The 19,426-nt window shown below is 42.0% G+C and overlaps 1 protein-coding gene across 2 annotated transcripts in view; it reads left to right on the top strand.

The window, feature by feature from the left end:
- Positions 1-766: 766 nt before the first annotated feature.
- Positions 767-19,426, top strand: part of NFX1 (nuclear transcription factor, X-box binding 1) — a 74,343-nt gene continuing 55,683 nt past the window's right edge. For both annotated transcript variants that reach the window (XM_075418520.1, XM_075418519.1), the window contains exons 1-3: positions 767-809; positions 10,106-11,155; positions 13,675-13,836. In XM_075418520.1, the coding sequence (XP_075274635.1) occupies positions 785-809; positions 10,106-11,155; positions 13,675-13,836 (1,237 nt within the window). In that variant the 5' untranslated portion in view covers positions 767-784. The remainder of the gene's footprint in view (positions 810-10,105; positions 11,156-13,674; positions 13,837-19,426) is intronic.

Genomic DNA, 19,426 nt, shown 5'->3' with positions numbered 1-19,426 from the left:
AAGCACAGAACCGTTCTGTAGGTGCACCGTAACCATGGCACTGCAAACCTCTGCAGGGAGGTGTGAGTCACGCGATGGTGAAACGCGGGTGTGAAACCCGCACTATGACCAAGCGTGCGTTTCTACCGAGTATTTGTAGCTGGAGCACTTCAAGATTTGCCTGCAGCACCAGCTGTGGCAGAGGAATCCTTGCGTGGGCTTTCCAATAGAAGCTCAAGGCCCAGCGCTCACTCGGGCTGACAAGTGTGCGGCTCTGCCGCCTCCCTGGAGCAGCGCCTGCAGGACGCCATAGCTAGCTTGGCGACACATCCCTGCTTTCTGCCCCGTGCCTAGAGAAGCACCCCCGCTACGCACCGAGACGGAGCGATGAGCTGTCCCGCGCCCACCCTCCCGCTCTCGGCCCGCTTAGCCCGGCGCTGAAGCGGAGCCGGTACAGCAAGCCCGCTCCGGGGAAAGGACGCAGCCGGCAAGCCGGCTGCCGAGGAAACGGCCAATCTCCGCCGCTGCTCGCGTTCCTCTCTCCCCGCCGTGGCGCCCCCGAGGAGGTTCCGCAGTTCCCGCTCATTCCTGCGCCGGCAGACGCAGCGCCCAGCGCCGCGCGGCCCCGACTGACCCCACGCCCGCGCCCCGCTCCCGCGCCCCCACCCGCCTCCTGCCCGCCTCTGCTCGGGGTTCCCGTGCGGCTGCGCGCGCGCAGCCGCGCTCTGCCGGGGGCCGGGGGCGCGAGCTGTGCGCCTGCGCGGGAGCCGGGGAGCCGGCGCTGGGAGGAGGGGGTGGTGTTAGTATGGCGGAGGCGCGGCCGGGCGCCGGTGAGTGCGGTCGCCGTGCTCTGGGGGCACCAGGGGAGGGGGCCGGTGGAGTGGGTTGGGCGTGGAGGGGAGGAGCGGTGGTCGTCGCTCCGCAGCGGTGCTGCCGGGCAGAGGGCCGCGCCGTGGGGGCCGTGGCGGGGCTCTGGCGTGTCGGTGGGCACCACCTGTTGCCGCCGCAACTTCGCGGCGCCTGCGGCTCTCAAAATGGCTGGGCTCGCCTTGGCGCGCGTGGGAAACTTCGCCTGAGGAGGAACGCGCGAGCTTCTGGCGTGTGGCGAACAAGCGGGAACGCCAGAAAAAATACAGAGAGCCGGTTGGTTTCTGGAAAACTTGCTTCTGTCCGCCCACCTGTGCCCGCGAAACCCACCGGAGGGCGGTGCTGCCCGCGGAGGGCAGCCTGAGCTGTCCCAGCCCCACGGGCTGCTGTAACATGGCGGTGTTCGCCGGGGTTTGGCGGGGGCCGGGGCGCGGCGGCCTGGGGCGTGCGGGAGTTGGCTACCTGCGGCGGGTGCCAGCTGCCCATGGGATCTAGGCCAGGCCTCGGGGGTAGAGAGCGGCTTAGGGACCCGACGTGGCGTGGGAGTGAATGCCACAGGTATAAGAAAAGATTTCTTTTGTTTGTTTTTCGCTGCTGGCTTTTACGATGCAGGTTCAGATTAATTTTTGTTTTACTGGATGTGGCTGCTGAGGGTGAGGGGGAAGAGCCTTTCAAGAGCCATATTCCAGCCTTGCTTTTAATGATTTATCATGTATTATGGGCACTTAACAATAGAAGACCTCTTAGGTAATTGTGTCTTGAGCGTGTAACTATAAATAATGCTGTTGATCCAGAATCGTTTGTGGTGTTCTGTGTTTTCATCATATCTCTTGATTTTCTTGTGGTCTGGGTAGACTTCTCAGGTAGTCAATGTCACTTTGAGGTCACTTGGTGAGCTAACTCATTTCATTGTTTATAGAGTCATAAGATTTCTGTCAGGAAGAATCCTGGACTTTTGTGGCTGGAGTGAAGAGGAGAACATGAATCTCTAATTTTGCAACACCCTGATGTTAATTCAGATTAAGGTTGTCATGAGCATGTATCCTAAACAGCGTCCTCTGTCTCTTCTCTGTTCTTGGCAGCCTGGCTATCATGACAGAAAAGTTATTTGAGTTCATTTTATGATGGAGTGAAAATGGGTCCACAGCTGCCTCATGGGAAGTGGAATGGGCTGGGACATGGTTCAGAGAGCAGAGGCTGATGGTTTCAGTAAAGAGAAGCTAGTGCAGGCAAATGTCTGCTTGTCTGTTTATCATTCATACTGTCCAGCTCTGAGTCAGCTCTGGTCTTGAAACCTATTGTACAGTGTATATGTATTGGAGTGAAGGATCTTAAATAGATCCTCAACTAGGTATACTGAGCTGAAAATAGCTTTACTGAAAAGCAGTAGATTAGTCTAGATGGTACACGATTTCTACATTTGCTTTGTAATACTTAAGCTAACACAGATATAGTCACATGGCATGAAGTTCTGGAGTTCGTTCCTTGTTATTGTAATACGTAGTATATTATCGAGAACCATCTCATAGGTAAGTTTTTAATTGTGCATCTGCAGTGTTAGGATGGGAACTGGCTTTTGCCTTGCAACTTCATGGACAGAATGAGTGTATGATTTTGGGAGCTTAAATATGAAATATATTTCTGCTGTAAGTGCAGATCAGGGGAAGCAGTTGAGATCAAAGAATGACAGTTTTGAGTCATGGCAGATGTGCAGCCCATCCAGGATTTTTTGCCAGTAGTGAAGGATTATTGAGACCCAGGAAAGGAGTATAAGAGACAGAGGGGAAGAATATAAGAAACAAGGCAATTGTAGAAGGGTTGTTTATGTTGATATACCTTTCTAGTCTCCATCCCTGTACACCTAGAAGAGACAAGGGCTACTGGTATTTAATAGCCATTAATGTTGTGGGGTTTTTTTCCCCATCAGTTGCCATAATTGCTGTTGAATGTAGTTTTGGTTTTTTTGCCTTCGCAATGACAGCTGGGTCATTATACATGGTACAATGTGTCATTAAACTGAAGGTATCAGGGAGCTGCTATAAAGCATTGAGTAGCCCACTGTAAGGGTAAACAGGAATGTGAAAACATACATTTATTCTCCTGATACAAAATCCATTCTGTAGTAGATACTTCTCTTATGATGATGAAGCTGCTTATGGCAAAGATGTATTGCCTTCTCTACTTTTATTTCTCCTATGTCATCTTGAAATGGGCTAGCTAAACTTCATGTTCTGTTCAAAATGTGGATGCGATGAATTTGGACAATAGCATAACAAGACAAAAAACATAGCACCGTGCACCAGTATACACAGGGGGCTAACTAGCTGGAAAGCAGCTCTGTAGACAGGACCTTAAGGTCCTTGGTGGACTGTAAGCAGACCATGAGTCAGCAGTGCATACTGCGAGGAAGGGCAGCAGTATTCTAGACTACATTAGGAAGAGTGTTGCCAGTTTGTCAAGGGAGGTGTGCCTTCCCCTCTGCTCAGCACTGAAGAGGCCACCCCTGGAGCAGTGTGTCCAGTTCTGGGCTCCTCTGTGCAAGGAAGACGTGGATATACTGTAGCAAGTCCAGCAAAGGGCCATGAACATACATGATTAAGGGATTGGAGCATCCCTGATAAAAGGAGGGGCTGAGAGAGATGAAACTGTTGTCTGGAGAAGTCTCAGAGTGATCTTAGTGCTGTGTACAAATACCTGATGGGAGAGAGTAAAGAGTATGGAGCCAGATTCTTCTCAGTGTTATTAAGGGAAAAGACAAGAGGCAACAGGTACAAATTAAAACATGAAGTTCCCTCTGAACACAAGAAAAGGCATTTTTACTGTGTGGGTGGTCATACAGGTTGCTGAGAGAGGTCATGGCCTCTTGTCCTTGTTTCGACTGGGATAGAGTTATTTTTCGCAAGAGGCCGGGGGGGGGCGGGGGGGGTGGACACACACAGCTAGGACAGCTGACCCAAAGGAGCCAAAGGGGATGTTCGATACCATATGACATCATGCTCAGTATGAGCATGAACTGGAGAGAGTTGGCTGGGGGGGCAGGGATCGCTGCTTGGGGACGAGCTGAGCATTGGGTTATGGGTGGTGAGTGACTGTATTGTGCATCACGTACTTTGTGTATTCTTTTATTAATATTACTGTTACTGTTTTTTCTCTTCCTTTGCTGTCCTGTTAAACTCTTTTTCCCAACCCATGAGTTTTACCTTTTTCTTCCGATTCTCCTCTCCATCCCACTGGGGGCAGGGTGGAGGAGTGAGCTAGTGGCTTAGTTACTTAGTTGCTGGCTGGGGCTGAACCACTAGACCTTTCCATCCTTGGAGATACTCAGAACCCAGCTGGACACATTTGTGGGCAACTTGCTCTAGCTGACCTTTGTTTGAGCAGGGTGTTTGGACTAGATGATCTCAAGAGGTCCCTTCCAACCTCAGCCATTCTGTGATTCTGTGGTAACGATGATTCGGCGTGTTAATCCTTCCCTATTAATTTCTGGCAAGAGTTGCAAGAAGGGAGCATATCTTTTATTAGATGAGTTATTACAGTTGCAATAAACAGCAAGTTTTGGTCAGGCAGATTGTTTTGCAGGAAAATGGTTGTACTACTTGAGTCTTTAAGGTTGAAACAGTGTAACTCCTGCTTAGGAGGAAATCCAACCTTTGTAAATCTGTGTTATCTCTGGAAATGATAAGATGCTGTAAATGAATATATAATACGATCAGAGAAGACAGAAAAGGTCAAGCTTGGTGTTCTGTGAAGAAGAGGTTTAAAGCTTGCAATGCTATGGGGAAAGCCTCAAATTTCTGTATTGTACCATTCCTGTGGTTGGGTTTTTTTTGTGATACGGTGTAGTATAGGTACCGTAAGATCTGCAGGGATTGTCTTCCCTGTAACTTGTGCTTTGTGTTCAGCCAACTGGACCATTTCATGTCTGGATATATGCAGTGCTGGCACAAATAGATTGTTGCCTACACACTCTGTACTTGCATCTGTCTTTAGGTGAAAAAATGGATTATTTGAATTGCTTTAAAACAGAAGACATCTGTCCTGAAATTACCATTGTCTTCTACTGGGAACCAGTATATAAATAGAACATATAATTGTAGAATGTCCTGAGTTGGAAGAGACTCACAAGGGTCATTGAGTCCAACTCCTGATTCCACACAGGGCAACCTAAAAGTTAAACCAGATACCTGAGAGCATTATCCAAACACTTCTTGAACACTGAAAGGCTTGGGGTGACGACCACTTCCCTGAGAAGCGTTTTGCAGTGCTTGACCACCCTCTCATTGAAGAACTTTTTCCTAATATTACCCAGTCTGAATTTTCCTTGATGCAGCTTTAAGCCATTCCCTCACATCCTATCACTGGCCACCAGGGAGAAGAGATCAACACCTCCCTCTCCACTCCCTCTCATGAGGAAGCTGTAAACAGCTGTGAGGTCACCCCTCAGCCTCCTCTTCTGAGCTGAACAAAGCTCGAATCCCCAGCTGCTCTTTGTAAGTCATGCCCTCTAGTCTTTTCACCATCTTTGTTGGCCTCCTTTGGACACATTCTAATATTTTTATATCCTTCTTGTATTGTGGAGCCCAAAACTACACACAGGACTCAAGGTGACACTATTTTTGATTGAATTTATAGGTATCTCAATAAGAAGGAGTGAATTAAAAAAATAAGCACTTGTCCAGTCAGAAAGACTGATACTAATCAGTGTTGTTTATTTAGTTCCAGTTTTGTATTGATCTGAAGCTTCAGGAGGGAAATCAGAGTTCTTCCTATCTAGGAGACAGAGCTGAATTTGTCCAAGAATAAAGCAGTACTACCTCTGACACCTAAGGGGCTACCCTCTGGATTCTTGTACCCGTTATATTTTTTTCTAGCTGGACTTCAATATAATTTTTTTTTCTTTCTTATTTATTGTTAATTATCAACTTCATACAGCCTGTGTCTAATTAAAGTACATTGTTTAATGGCTCTTCAAAATCTAATTAAATTTAGCTTGCTGAAACTCTGCTAAGAAATGTCACTTAGGCATGATCTCTGTAAGTGGCACCTTCTGGTGTCATTATTGATGTTATGTAAAAAAAAGTACCTAAGTTCTTAAGTTTGATGACTGTACTGGTCCACAAAATAAGCTCTGTTTTTGAAGCAGAGCTTGTACTGGTTAAAATGAGCCATATACTTGCTAATTCATTTCATAGTTTTAGAAGTGTCCTTATCAAATTATTTTTCTGAAGGATAGTTCACATGGACTACCTAAATTTGCCAGGGCATTCTGGCTCTGTCCATGGTTAATGCTGAAGTGGTGTAATGTTAATTGCAGAGCAGGCAGGTAACTGTATGAGTTTCGTATGCTTGGCTTTAATTCACAGTCAAGCTTATAGAGATATTAAAATCTGCGATATAGAGGTCATTTCTGAAGGTATTTTTGTGTATGTACATGTAAACATGTCAGAGGAAATTTGAGCCAGTGTTAGCTACTGATTATTACACTTCTATATATATTTTGCAGTTTCTTGTCTTGGCAGACAGAAATTAGTTTTAGTAGAATTTACCACTTCTTTGGAATTTTATGAGAATGTAAAATTTTTTTATAATGACAGTAAGAATAGGAATCCTATTCATGGGTGATATAAAAAGTCCTAATGAATTATTCAAATCTGGGAGGTGCTTTAAAATATCTGAATCCTGATTTCCCATCTGTTTCTTCAAACTTAATAAATTCTTTGGAAAGTGCTGTCAAAAATATCACGTCCACAGCTACATATCAAGTCCTGGTTATGCTTCTTGGAGGCCATGCTCAAAAGTAAATCTGGCTGTATTTTAGAAAACCAGCATTTTAAAGACATGTCCAGCATGTTTTTTTATGTCAGTGTAAAATAGTATGTTTTACTGATCTACAAAACATACTTACTCAAGCTTATTAGCTGCATGCATTTGAAAGCCCTCTGCAGCAATTTGTTTATAATTCATGCATACATTTTACATACCACATCTCATAACCAAAGAAACAATGGTCTTGAACACTAAAATATACTTTTTAGAGGCAAGCTGTGTGATTTTTGGAAAACATGTTTTTATTAAACATGAAGAAGCCATTTGTTTTACCTTGTTATATCTATCCATCAGACTTCAAATTTTAGGGTGTACAAAAGAAATCTTAATCCAACTAATACAATGGATTGTTTCAAAGAAGGTTTGTGTGTAATTATAGGATTGCATCCTGTCTTAAAATAGAATTTCACATATTTTGAAGTAATCTATACTGAATGACTGTTGTTTACATTATAAAGGACTACAATTTATGTTTGTAGTCTATTAGCGATAGAAAAGAAACATTGCAAAAACTGAAAGTAATCACAGAATCATAGAATGGTAAGGGTTGGAAGGGACCTTCAAGATCATCTGGTTCCACCCCCCCTGCCATGAGCAGGGACATCTTCCACCAGACCAGGTTCCTCAGAGCTCCACCCAACCTGGCCTTGAACACTGCCAGGGAGGGGGCAGCCACAGCTTCCCTGGGCATCCTGTTCCAGTGTTTCACCACCCTCATGGTGAAGAATTTCTTCCTAATATCTCATCGAAATCTGCCCTCTTTAGTTTAGAGCCGTTCACCCTTGTCCTATCACTACACACCCTTGTGGAAAGCCCCTCTCCATCCTTCCTGTAGGCCCCTTCAGGTACTGGAAGGCTGCTATAAGGTCTGCCCGCAGCCTTCTCTTCTGCAGGCTGAACAGCCCCAACTCTTTTAGCCTGTCCTCGGAGGAGAGGTACTCCATCCCTCTGATCTTGTTTGTGGCCCTCCTCTGGACCTGCTCCAACACATCCATGTCCTTCTTATGTTGGGGGCTTTAGAGCTGGACACAGTACTCCAGGTGGGGTCTCAGAAGAGTGGAGTAAAGGGGCAGAATTACCTGCATCCATAACTTCTCTGGGCAACTCTCTTCACCTGTTCCAGTGCCCCACCACCCTCATAGTAATTCTTAATCCAATCCCCAGCTGTTTTGAAAGACCTCTGTCTGGTGTTCTGATTCTGTTGTCTCAAAATTAGGTTAGTATTACAGCTTAAAAAACCCCCACTAAACACTTTGTATTTGCATTTGTATCTAGTATGATACTATGTGCTATATAATATAATATGTTATTAATATAACATGTTATATTAATAACATTCTATAATATTCATTTATAGTAATAAATCTAAATAATATAATGTATGGTAATATATACTTACCTATATAATATTTTTGCAAAGTGTCCTCATTTAGAGCTGGGTGGCAATAAACAGAGCGGCAGATGCTCTCTATTAACCCATGCCCTCCCACCAGAGGAAGGGAAAAGGGAGAGACAGTCACAAAATGGATATTAAAACAGCTTTACTAATAATGCTACTAAGAGATAACAATGCAAAATATAAAAAAACAATACTGAGTTTCACAGAGTTGTGTGCTGGGGCCAGCTGCTGCAAGGCAGACACCAAGAAGTCTCAGACTGGCCTCAGCAGTGGATGGGAACTGGACTCAGGAATGCACGGATCGGAATCTGGATCAGGATCGCAGGCAGGACAACGAGCAGGGTCCTCTTCAGAAGCCGGCTATGGACGAAGAGAGCGAGACCCTCATGATCCCCAAGCTTTAACCTGAGTATGACATGCATGGCGTGGAATACCTTGTTGGTCATTGTCGGGTCACCTGTCCTGGCCGACCCTCTCCAACTCCTCACTTGTGGGACCAAAGAAGTCTATCAGTGACCTTGGCTGCTAGAGTAAAAATTATAAGCATGGGCCTTTTCTGCATCCCGTTTTTACCATTAGCTCGGTATAACTATAAACATCAGGTGATATGAGCTTTGGAGCAAACACTGTCTGTAGAATATGCCGCCAACTTCAGAAAAATGCAGTTACTTAGAACTTAGCTGTAAGGAAAATTCACTAAAAGAGAATTGGTTCTGCTTTCACCAAAACCAGGACACAAAGACAAAAAACCTAAGTGATTTCAGCTGAGTCTCTCTTTAAAAACAAGTCTGAATTAGGTTATGTGGTTAAGCATATCCTTAAACCTAATTTTAAATTCATAGTTTTTAGTAAGCTTAAAGCTTCACTTCCACAAACTTGTATGTTATGTTTTTTCTTTGGCCGCCAAATCGCTCATTGCAGTTATGCCATTTCTACATGTTTAAAAAAAACCTCTTTGATTTGAAAGTAAATGAAATTCACTGAAAAATTATGTTAATACTTTGAAGTGTTCTGGTTTCTTTTCCCCTGCATGATGTTTATTTCCACAGTCTTTACTGAAAAATTAAAATAATAGATAGTTGAGAGACCCAGGTAGCATTAGCATTTTGTGAGAGTCTTTTATGTTCATAGCCCTAGTGCCTGAGTCTTTCTTTGAATTGTGAACCAGGAATAAAGTGCACTTACCCTGCCATCAGAGGTAACCGACCTAACCTGTAAAATGGGCACTACTTCCATTTTAGAACATCTTCTCTTTTTTTACACTACTGTATAAGACTTAACCAACCTGCCACAGCCCAATAAACTCTCCCTGATATTCACCTGATAATTCCTGTTGTAGGTAGGCCCCTCTGGCACAATGTGATACGAACTTGAGCAACATAGGATTTCTAACGTTCACCTCTTTCTTTTGTCTAGAGACACAGAAATGGCAGAAGACCTCTCAAGTGGAAGCATGGTTCATGTTGATGGCCTCATAACAGAAAAATAGTTTTGCAAAGCTGCGCTGGGTAGTCCCTCTACCATTTGATATGTCTGTGTGTAGAACAGTGTAATCAGAATTGATGCAAGCATTTACTATTGCTACTCTTTGGCTAATGGGTTTTAATTTATATTACAAGTTCTCTGCAATATTAAAATCTCAGATGTAGACATATTTAAAGGACCCCTATTTCTTCAGGCTTGTGTGTGTATGTAAACATGCTAGGAAAAACTTCAGCGCGTGTTAAATACTGATTATCACACTTCCATGTCTTGTGTATGGACAGTGCTGCTTCAAATGTTTTTCTTCACCTTACATTTTTGTATTCTTATCTTAACTCTGGATTATCACAGTCTTTCTCTAAAGATGACAAGAGAAGATAACATCCACAAAGCACTGTATGATTCAACCCTAGTTTCTGGAAGCTTGTTTGCAGTTGTTCTGACAAGTGTGGAATTTATTGAACTTCTGGGACTTTGCATGTGTGGTAATTTTGTTGAAATGTTTAGTATTTAATAGTCTTATATGTGTGGTTTTATTTTTTCACTTTTTAGGTGCATTGAATTTCAGTCCTGATGCTCCTGATTCCATTCCAGGAGAAAGACAACCTACAGATATAAACTGGGTAAATAAAGATAGGAAGGACTCAAGCAGTAATCAGAATAGAAGTAATTTACCATTTCCTAGTCCGTCTTCTGAAAGAAGTAGAGATTATGAAAGCTCTTCCACAAAGCATCACAGCTTTTGTAATGCAGAAAGTCAGTATGGGAATTCTGAAGACTTCCACCAATATTTTGGTACCAGTAAAAGTTTGAAGAATCGCCACTTGCAAAGCCAGAGATGGCACAGATCAAGAAACGAGAGCACATGTGCTAGGAGTAAGATAAGGCAAAGTACTGCTGATGCTGCTTCAGGTCCAGGAATCTCAGATGCTGCAGTGGTACCTGGGAGAAGAGCACCTCCAAGAGGATACAATGAGTTTCTCTCCTCAGAGAGTGACAGGGAGGTACCTAATGCAGATAGCAGAGGAGCAAAGCCAAAGAAAACACATCTGATGCATGTATCTGGAAGAGGTTTCAGGGAGAAGGGAAAGCAAGTACGTGACCGGGAAAAGAGAGTGAGCTCTAAACAGAAAGTGGAGCTGTTTGAAAATGTTCCGCCATTGGATTTGACTCAGTCTGACTCTTCAGAATCATCTGTTGGAAAGGCAGTCTGTGATGCATCTGTTGGAGGTGGGGATGAGCAGAAAGGCTACAATTACTTAAACAAAAGATATGCCCGAAAGCCTGTATGGAATAAACCCCCGGCGGAAAAGGAGTGTCAGAAAAGGCATGATTCTCACCGTAATAAAAATACAAAAGTAGGTAAGAAGTCTTCTCTTGCATATACTCCAAAAGATAAAAATGAGAGGAAGAAAGAACTTTCTGTTCACAAAAACGATGAAAGCTTGACCAGTGAGATCAGGCATCAGTTGTCCGATTCTGTTAGATGTAATGGAAGAAAGTTCCTGCTAAAAGGGGACCAGGCACCTGCGCTGCATTTCAGCTGGACCCAGTACTGGAAAAAGCAAAGTGATGTACCAAAAAACAAAGAAACTCATACAGGTAAGCTTTCTAGACTGTCCTGTACTCCTGGATTAAAGAGACAACCTGGAAGAATTTAAACTGCTTTCACATTTCACCAGCTGACAAGGCTTATTGTTTCACATGAGATCAGTGTCAGTTTCAGAAGGTAGAATTAAATGTAAATGTGCGGTTTCTGAGTGGGGAGATGTTCTGAAAGTTTACTAGGGAACAGATTTTGTTTAAAGTTTTTTTTTGTTTTACTACCAAACTGCAATTGATGGTTTGGTAAGGCACTGTGTTAAAACATGTATGTTGCAGGAGTGGGCAGTAAAATTTTGAGTATTCTGAACAGTAGGACTTGAGAGGGATAATCCTGAAACTGATTTTTGCATAATAAGTTTTCTCATGTTTTATGTAGAAGTAGGAAAATGCCAGATAGAGGAACTGTGTTCTGCTTCTAACTGGATTTTCTTGCTCTTTTTTGGCAATGGTAGTATCAAAAAGTAATTAGAAGTAGAGAAAGTCTCTTGATACTATTTTTGGAAGTTGAGAATAGAATATGTGCCGTTGACAGTGTAAAGCAGACCCATAGGTTTTGACTGACTGACTGAATTTTGTGCCAAGTCATACCGTTAGGGACTGAAAACATTAAAAGGAAGTTGGCTGAATGTCTTCAGTGCCACAGTACTGGTTTCTATTTCTAGACAACCTAGGTAGCTTTTTTTTTACTGTTTTAGATAAGCTTAAATGTGCACTGAGAAAATAGTCTCATGTTACTCATAGCACTCAGCACAAGAAGTCCTATTATTTATTTTCCTTCAAAGGCAATAAGGAGATTTTCCTTTTTTTGGGGAGGAGGTCCCTTTCCAGTTGAACAAACACGAAGAATTATATTTAGTTGGTTTTTACAAAGCATCTCCACCTGATCTCCTGCTGCCCAGAATGATAGAGATGGGTAGACTAGTTCCTGTTAACTGTGGTACTGAATCTTTTGAAGATTTTGTATGTCAGTGTCTCTTCTCTTGCAGAGCTGAGAAATTAGTAGTAAAATAGGGAAGCAGAAGATAGCTCCAGTCAGAAACTTTGTTTCCTTAGGAGAAGCTCAGGGATCAAGATCCTACTTGAGCCTTTCTAACTTAAATACATTAACTTTCATGCTCCTGGGTTCTACTAGAATCATAAAATTAAAGATACCTCAGTCTTTCTCCCAGCAGTATGATTAAGTAAAAAACATCATGTGCAATAAGCAGGAAGAAGAAGCAGTAAACTTTTACAGGGAACTTAAGGAACTTACCCCTTCAAGATGGCAGTCTTTCTTTGCACGCTTCAGTTGGGAGCCATTTTGGAAACAGTGTCTGCCACTATTTTTAGGGCACTGAGTCTGTGCTTTTTAGCTATTTATGGGACAACTATACTTTCTGAGTGAGGTATAGCTTTAGTCTTCTGGAGAAGAGAAGTATGTTTTAGATGGGGATATTTTCTTTGCAGCAGGTAATATTCATGTGGTACTGAAAGCAGAAATGACTGTTAATTTTAAATCTTGTGGTGCTTGATGGAGGAGGACTGGAGAAGAAGCTTGAAAGTGCTTATATCCAATTAAGGAGCGCGAACAGTGTTAACACTTTCAAGTCTTCAGGCATCCATGGCCTTGCTTTTCAGTCATGTGTGGCACAAGCACATTTTGAATTGATAGTAATTTTTCTTTTGTTACTGTCACTTTTGTGCTTCGTTATGAGTTCTAACTTCCCTTGTATTGGCACCATCTAAAAATGGTATGTTTTTAAGCTTTTAACTCATAATTAGGATATTTTAAAATTCTGTGGTCATAGATCAAATAGCATTTCTAAGGTGTATTTGGTAGCCTTACCTTGATGGGGGAGTTAATCTGGCAGAACTGAAGTTTTGTGGTGCCTTTGTTATAGTTACACATCTAACTGTTTTTAGGCTGTTTTGTCTTCCGTGTGGAGTTCTTCCTTTATTTTCCGAGTACTTCTTCGTGTTCTTTAATATGGCTCAAAAGGCTTTGTGCTTTGACCGTTGTTTCCCAGTAATTCCACTCCTAAAGCAGTCATTTTTATGAGGCCTGTTTCTGTAATCCAGGTACTTCACTGTTAGCAGTTGTTGTGTGGTCTTCCAGGAATACTTGAAGATGGGAATTAAATTTAATTTTGGCTGAAACTTGTGTAGTTAAGAGCTGTAAGACTTTTGGTTTAAACTTTATGTGAAGATAAATTTTCCATATTAAGTGATGAGTAAAATCTCAAACTTCTGCCAGGCTTAACACTATTAACTAATTTGTAAGGTCAGAATGGTTGCTATTCATCAACAGGAATTGTTGTTGCCACTTTTATGGGAACCTCATACTCCCTCTTCCTGCTCTGAAACTAGAGAAATGCATACCAAGTATCAAACTGGAATCTTCCAGGAGTAAACTAACAGTTTATAGCCACACAGGAAGAATAAATTCTGTTAGGATTTAAATGAAATCTGGGAATTTCTTTTGAATTTTGTTTCTCAGGTAGCTGATGTTTCATGCACAAGTAATATTTTATTTGCAGGGTCGTTGATTGAACAGCTGACCACAGAGAAGTACGAGTGCATGGTATGCTGTGAGGTGATCCGAATAGTCGCCCCAGTGTGGAGCTGTCAGAATTGTTACCATGTATTCCACCTGAATTGTATTAAGAAGTGGGCACGATCACCAGCTTCACAAGCCGAAGGTTGGTATTCTCTCTTGCACACACTGTCTCTCTCAAATATATACAATAGCAAAGTTCATGTGTTTCTTCTGTTGGAAAACTACTTATAAATATTGTCTAAGGTAACTAATAAGCTGTACACAAAGCAAGTTTTAAATAAGAAATGTTTTGTTTTGTTTTGTTTTCTGGGTTCTGTGGATGCTTTGTGTAATCCTCCTAACAGTTTTGATTCTTTCTGGTGTTCTAGCTAAAACTAGTTACCAGGTTTGGATACCTTAAGTATAAGATCACTCAATGAAATCAGTGCATGAAGATGCAAAGCTCTGTGGCTGTGTTTTTACACACCAAGAAATGTCTCATCTTCTCTTGTTTGCACTTGGCTGAGCAGTCAAACAGAAGAAACACTCTAAGCATTAGTTGTCTGCTTTTACTCAACTACTTCTTAGTTCTGTTTTCAGATAAAGCACTCCTGAAATCCGTCACCGTAACCATACACTGAAGTGAAATTCAGAGAAGACAGAAAGCTTCTGCCTTTGTCATTAGCTTAAACTGTTTAAAATTCTTTGTATTATACTACTTTTTGAAACTCTATCACCACATTCTGCCTTTTGAATGCTGTGGTGTAAGTTAAGGCTGAATTGCAGCCTCTCTGCTGTGTTCAGTTGTGTGATGTAGACATGCTCTGAAGACTGTAATGTTAATTTTGAAGTAGAGTTAATTTTTTCTGTACTCTGCTTTTTTAGCACTTGTCATTCTGCACGTCTTCCTGTCTCTCTCTGGGCAGACGGAGGAAATACAGTCTGTGAGCTACTTCCAGATATTTCAGAGAAATTTTTACAGACTCTAAATCTCTTGTAGATAGGATTGGTTGTAAAGTTCTTGGATTTCTCAAGATGCATAGATAGATTGCTGGGTAGGGTCGTACTGACAGTAGAAAGGAAGTTGCAAATATCAGCAACAAAATTTGAAACATAAAGGCATTGGAATGCTTGAGAAGGGAACAGATTGTTGGGTAAGAGATATTAAGCCAGACGAGAGAGTGACTGCTGAGAACCTCTATCTCCTAGCTGTTTTTCTGTCACCTTCTTTGGCGCTGATTTATCTCCCTGAAACAGCTTATTGCTTGATCAGAGTATCTGCTTGTGTAAGGGAGGTGTTGCTTATCTGTCAAGACAGTGACCTTAGATGCTTGAATCCTGACAGCCATTCCAATAACCATGTCTTTTGGCCATTTGCTTTTCTTCTAAGAATGTGTGGACTAAATAAGTTACCGTATCCTGTGTGTGAGAGAACTTGAGCTAATCATTAAATTAAAGTGGTGGCCTCACTGCAACTGATTCAATAGCTCCAATAAGGATACTGATGCATATTTCTTGACCTGCAAGGCCCTGCTGCTCTATCTTGAATAGAACTTCTACTTCAGGGTGTATGTCTTTTATGGTAGGTTGTTTCGGTGTAGATTCTACTTTTCAGGCTTTGTATAATGTTGAGGAATTCACTAGGATTCTGGCAGTAATTATTGTCTGCCAGAAGAGAAATAGGACATGAAATCTACCTAACTCAATAATTTGCTGTTTCTTCTGGAAGAGGAAGAAAATCCTGGTTGTTTTTCCGGACACAATTTACTTTACATCTACTTGACTCTGCAAATGTTATAAGGAATTCCAGGAAATCTTCTCTAATCTCAGCACCCAAACTTTTCACTGCTACATTTCACTTCCAGCCTAGTGAGAATATTTTGTTCAGAAGGTCTGTTTTGAATGTTCATTCTTTTATGTTGTTGAGGCAACTGAATGTTTCAGTGAGAATGTCCCTCCATTTGGGGTCTTACAGCAGCTCTTATTTCTATGACACATGGTAGGAGGCTGAAAGTCTCACAAATTTTTGTGAATACAGCATTGTATCAGAGAAATCCTGAATACGTGGATGAGGTAGAAAACATCCTTGGTGGGGTATCTTCTCATATAGTTCCATCTTCCAGATCAATAGTAATGGGTATCTGTTATGAGGGAAAAGCAGGTGCCAATCCCTCAGAGACAAGCCACAACACTCAGCAAGTGAAAGCTTTGGCTTGAATGAATCTGTAGTATTACCACAGTGGGAGCCCAAGGACGCCAGCGCTAATCAAATGGGGACCCAACGCAATGGAACACTGCTCAGGAGTGAAGCTGAAGAGAATGCACTGCAGGGACGGATAATAACACTTGTGCTGATTAACAGATAGTACATATGCAATATCCTGTTCTGCTCATTAGTGAACTTGCTGATGTAATGCAGGTGCTGTTGGAATTCTGAGATCCACAGCCAGCTGTCAGGTTGGCACCCATGCGAAGGTGGTTGCAGATGAATCGGGGGAAGTGAACTATCCTGGGTTACCATGTAAATGGGTTAATATGTGTTTGGGACTACATACTCAGATGGGAAGACGCAAAGACTTATCCTAGGTTACTGTAACACAGTCTGCTGGCACCCTGCAGTGTCTCTTTTCTCAGAGACTCTCTGATGTGTTTTACTGAAGGTGTTTTCCCTCAGAGACTTATTCGCCTTCTATTGTATTGATTGTCATCTGAAAAACAACATTTAGTTTGGCCAAGTCAGGTGAAACCATCCCCTGATTATCTGTGGGGAGTCATAGGGCATTGCTCTATGCTTGGTCTGCTTACATTAGACTTGTGGTTGACATCCACCTTTCGGTATTTCTACAATGTAGACTGTCAGTAGCACTCGGAGCTAGAGAATGGATTTTCATTGTGTATTAGATATGTCCTGGTCAGGAGGAGGAGCTCTGCTAGACATCACTGCCATCATGTGGGAAGATTCTTTCCTGTAAGGAAAAACATAACTTTCTCCTTAGCAAGCATTTTTACTAACATTTTAAATTATTTCTTGGAGGAATATAACCTTTAGATACTGTACAGCTAAGGTGAATCTGACAAAAATACCTACATTGCACACAAGATCTTTTACTTTGTTATGTTTATAAAGGGGAAATGGTTGTCTCTTGTCCCCTTCCTTCTTCTACTTCTTTTAAAAACTGGTACTTCAATGGTGTTTGACTTGTGCCCTCACACTGGCGGAGCAAAAGTTTAAGCCATTTGCTCCCTTCTTTGCAGGGAAGGTAGTTTTACTGCTACTTTCATTTTGGCTGGAAGGATTGGAGATATTTGAGTTATTACAACTGTCTCTTTCTATTCTGCTTACTCTGCTGTCACTGACCTCCACTTCCAGATGAGCTAGTGGTCTGTACCAATCCAATATTGGCCTCTAAGATGACTTTTGATTTTCAGTGGTCAGAATAGGAATCTGCTTGCCTTTTTTTCTTTTTTTCTTTTTTTTTTCTTAAGCCATCCTGTTCAAGGGCTAAAGCCATTCTGTGTGCTTTGAATATTAAATAAATGCGACTTTTTTGTCACTGAGACAAAAGCTTTTGACTGTGTCTAGCTGAGAAGTCAAAGCAATAATTTATTCTGATACAGATTATCTCATTGGAGAACTGCATAAGATCTTTTTGAAATGGTAATATGAAACTGCCAGTATGGATTCTAGTATGTTCTACTACAGTTAAAATGACTGAAATCTTCTGTTTAGAGTTGTTTTCATGTACCTAGCATTGTGTATAAGTTGAAAATTCCTGCTGTACTGCTGTCTTTGAAAATGTAGCCTTTTAACATTCACTCTATTCCAGCAGATGTGTTTGGATCCTTTCTTGTGTAATGACCCATGACTCATCTAGGCAACCACATAAAGAAGAAAGTTGCCTGTTTGGAATTGCATGTAAAGATCCCTAGTCGGTGTATATAATTCCTAGCTCTTCTTACTCAAGGTTCTTTTGAGCGCCTTAATCCTTTAGGACTCCGGGAACTGATGAGATCGTTCACTGTGCCTTCATGAGAGCAGGTATGCAATAAGAATGGTCAGGTTTCTGGGCATGCCACCACAGATAAAGATTTTTGTGGTGGAAAGTGCTACAAATAGGACAGCTTGCAATATGAAAGTGTATAGAAAAAAATTTGGTAAATAATTACGAGTAAGGAATCTTTTTATCCCAGAAGGAGGGAGAGGATAGCAAATACTAAAACAATCTAGTAAACGGAAATGGGGTGTGTTGATTTTGCTTAGACAACTGTGCTTTAGGTATCTTTGGTTGGAATTACTCTTGTTCATGAGAAGATTCATGAGTGGAATGTTCATTCTGTAGGGTCATCCTCATTCTCACTTTCTTCAGTAATCAGGGTTTGTAAGGAGTGGTTACAGGACCACTCCTTACAAATGTGTATGTCAGGAGTCACCTTACCGTCATTCTATCCTGCTTTAATTGCATATGAATCCAGGGAAAAACCCGATCTTTCTTGTGTTTTTGGAGGAAAGCAGCTGTGCCTGTTCCCTGTGGGTGGACCGACATGCAAGTAGTTATGTCTTAGAGGAGCAAAGGAAAATCAATTATTAGAAGGAACAAAATAGATCTTGAAAGGCTGTTTTGCTCAGTGAAAGGTTCCTGCTTTACAAGGACCTTCACTATACTCTAGAGAAATTGTTGCTTGTAGAGGACTGGGCATCCTGCTCCGGGGGAGATGTTGATAGGAAAGGCTGCCTGCTGACCTCCTGAAGCTTTGATGATAGGCTTACCTTAATAGCTATTGAAAAACCTAACATGGAATAACAGTGACAGAAATTATGTTGTTTATGTAATAGTACAGAATCCCTTAGGGTTTAGTATGCTAGGTTTGGGAGGAGCCAGGTAAGCTGCTGACAGCTTCATTGACAGATACCCCTTCCAGTGCCCTGCTGCCAGTTTTTACCTGTAGCTTTTAACACTTCACTCTGAGATGCTTCTTTCTGAGATGCTTCAGTTTGTAGCAGTCAAAAAAAAAAAAAAATCTTGGCCACTAAGTGGAGATTGGTCTTGAGCATGAATCTGAGAGTATGCTTCTTGTGCCACTGTCCTACAGCTGCTCAGCCCATAATTCTACAGCTCTCTGCAGCAGTCTTGGTGGCACAGTGAGAAGAGCCACGACAATGAGGGGTATGAAAGGCACAAAGTATTGAAAAGAAAAGACATGCTTTAGATATGCATTTCAAGAGTGTCAAGGCAGTCTGTAATCTGGATCAATTGCAGTTTGTGAAAATCATTACCATTGTGCATTATGGTGGTTAATATAAGAAGTCTCCAATCCAACTGATCGCAAACCTAGGTGTGCCTGCCATTGCAGTGCAGTTATCTTGTCACACAAAGGGTTTCCTGTTTGCAATCCCCTCTGCATTCATAAGGGGAAAATATCGTAAATCTTGGTCATATTTCTTCATTGTAAAGAACAGTTCTAAAATCACAGCTTTATTAATTTACTAGCACTGAATTGATTGGTTGAGAGACAGTAACAGCTTATATTTTTAAGTAAGAGTTTATGTGTCTTCGTATCTCTATATATAGATACAAAAAAATGTCTCTCTGCTCCCTGCTGCCTTTTCTGTTCAGTAGTATCACAGAATCACAGAATGCTTTGGTTTGGAAGAGACCTTTAGAGGTCATCTGGTCCACCCCCCTGCAGTGAGCAGGGACATGTTCAACTGGACCAGGTTGCTCAGAGCCCCATCCAACCTGGCCTTGAATGTT

Source organism: Opisthocomus hoazin, chromosome 4 (genome assembly GCF_030867145.1).
Source record: "Opisthocomus hoazin isolate bOpiHoa1 chromosome 4, bOpiHoa1.hap1, whole genome shotgun sequence".
NCBI classification, from domain to species: Eukaryota; Metazoa; Chordata; class Aves; order Opisthocomiformes; family Opisthocomidae; genus Opisthocomus; species Opisthocomus hoazin.
The sequence above is the reverse complement of the archived record's forward strand: the minus strand, read 5'-3'. Positions and strand labels throughout refer to the sequence as shown.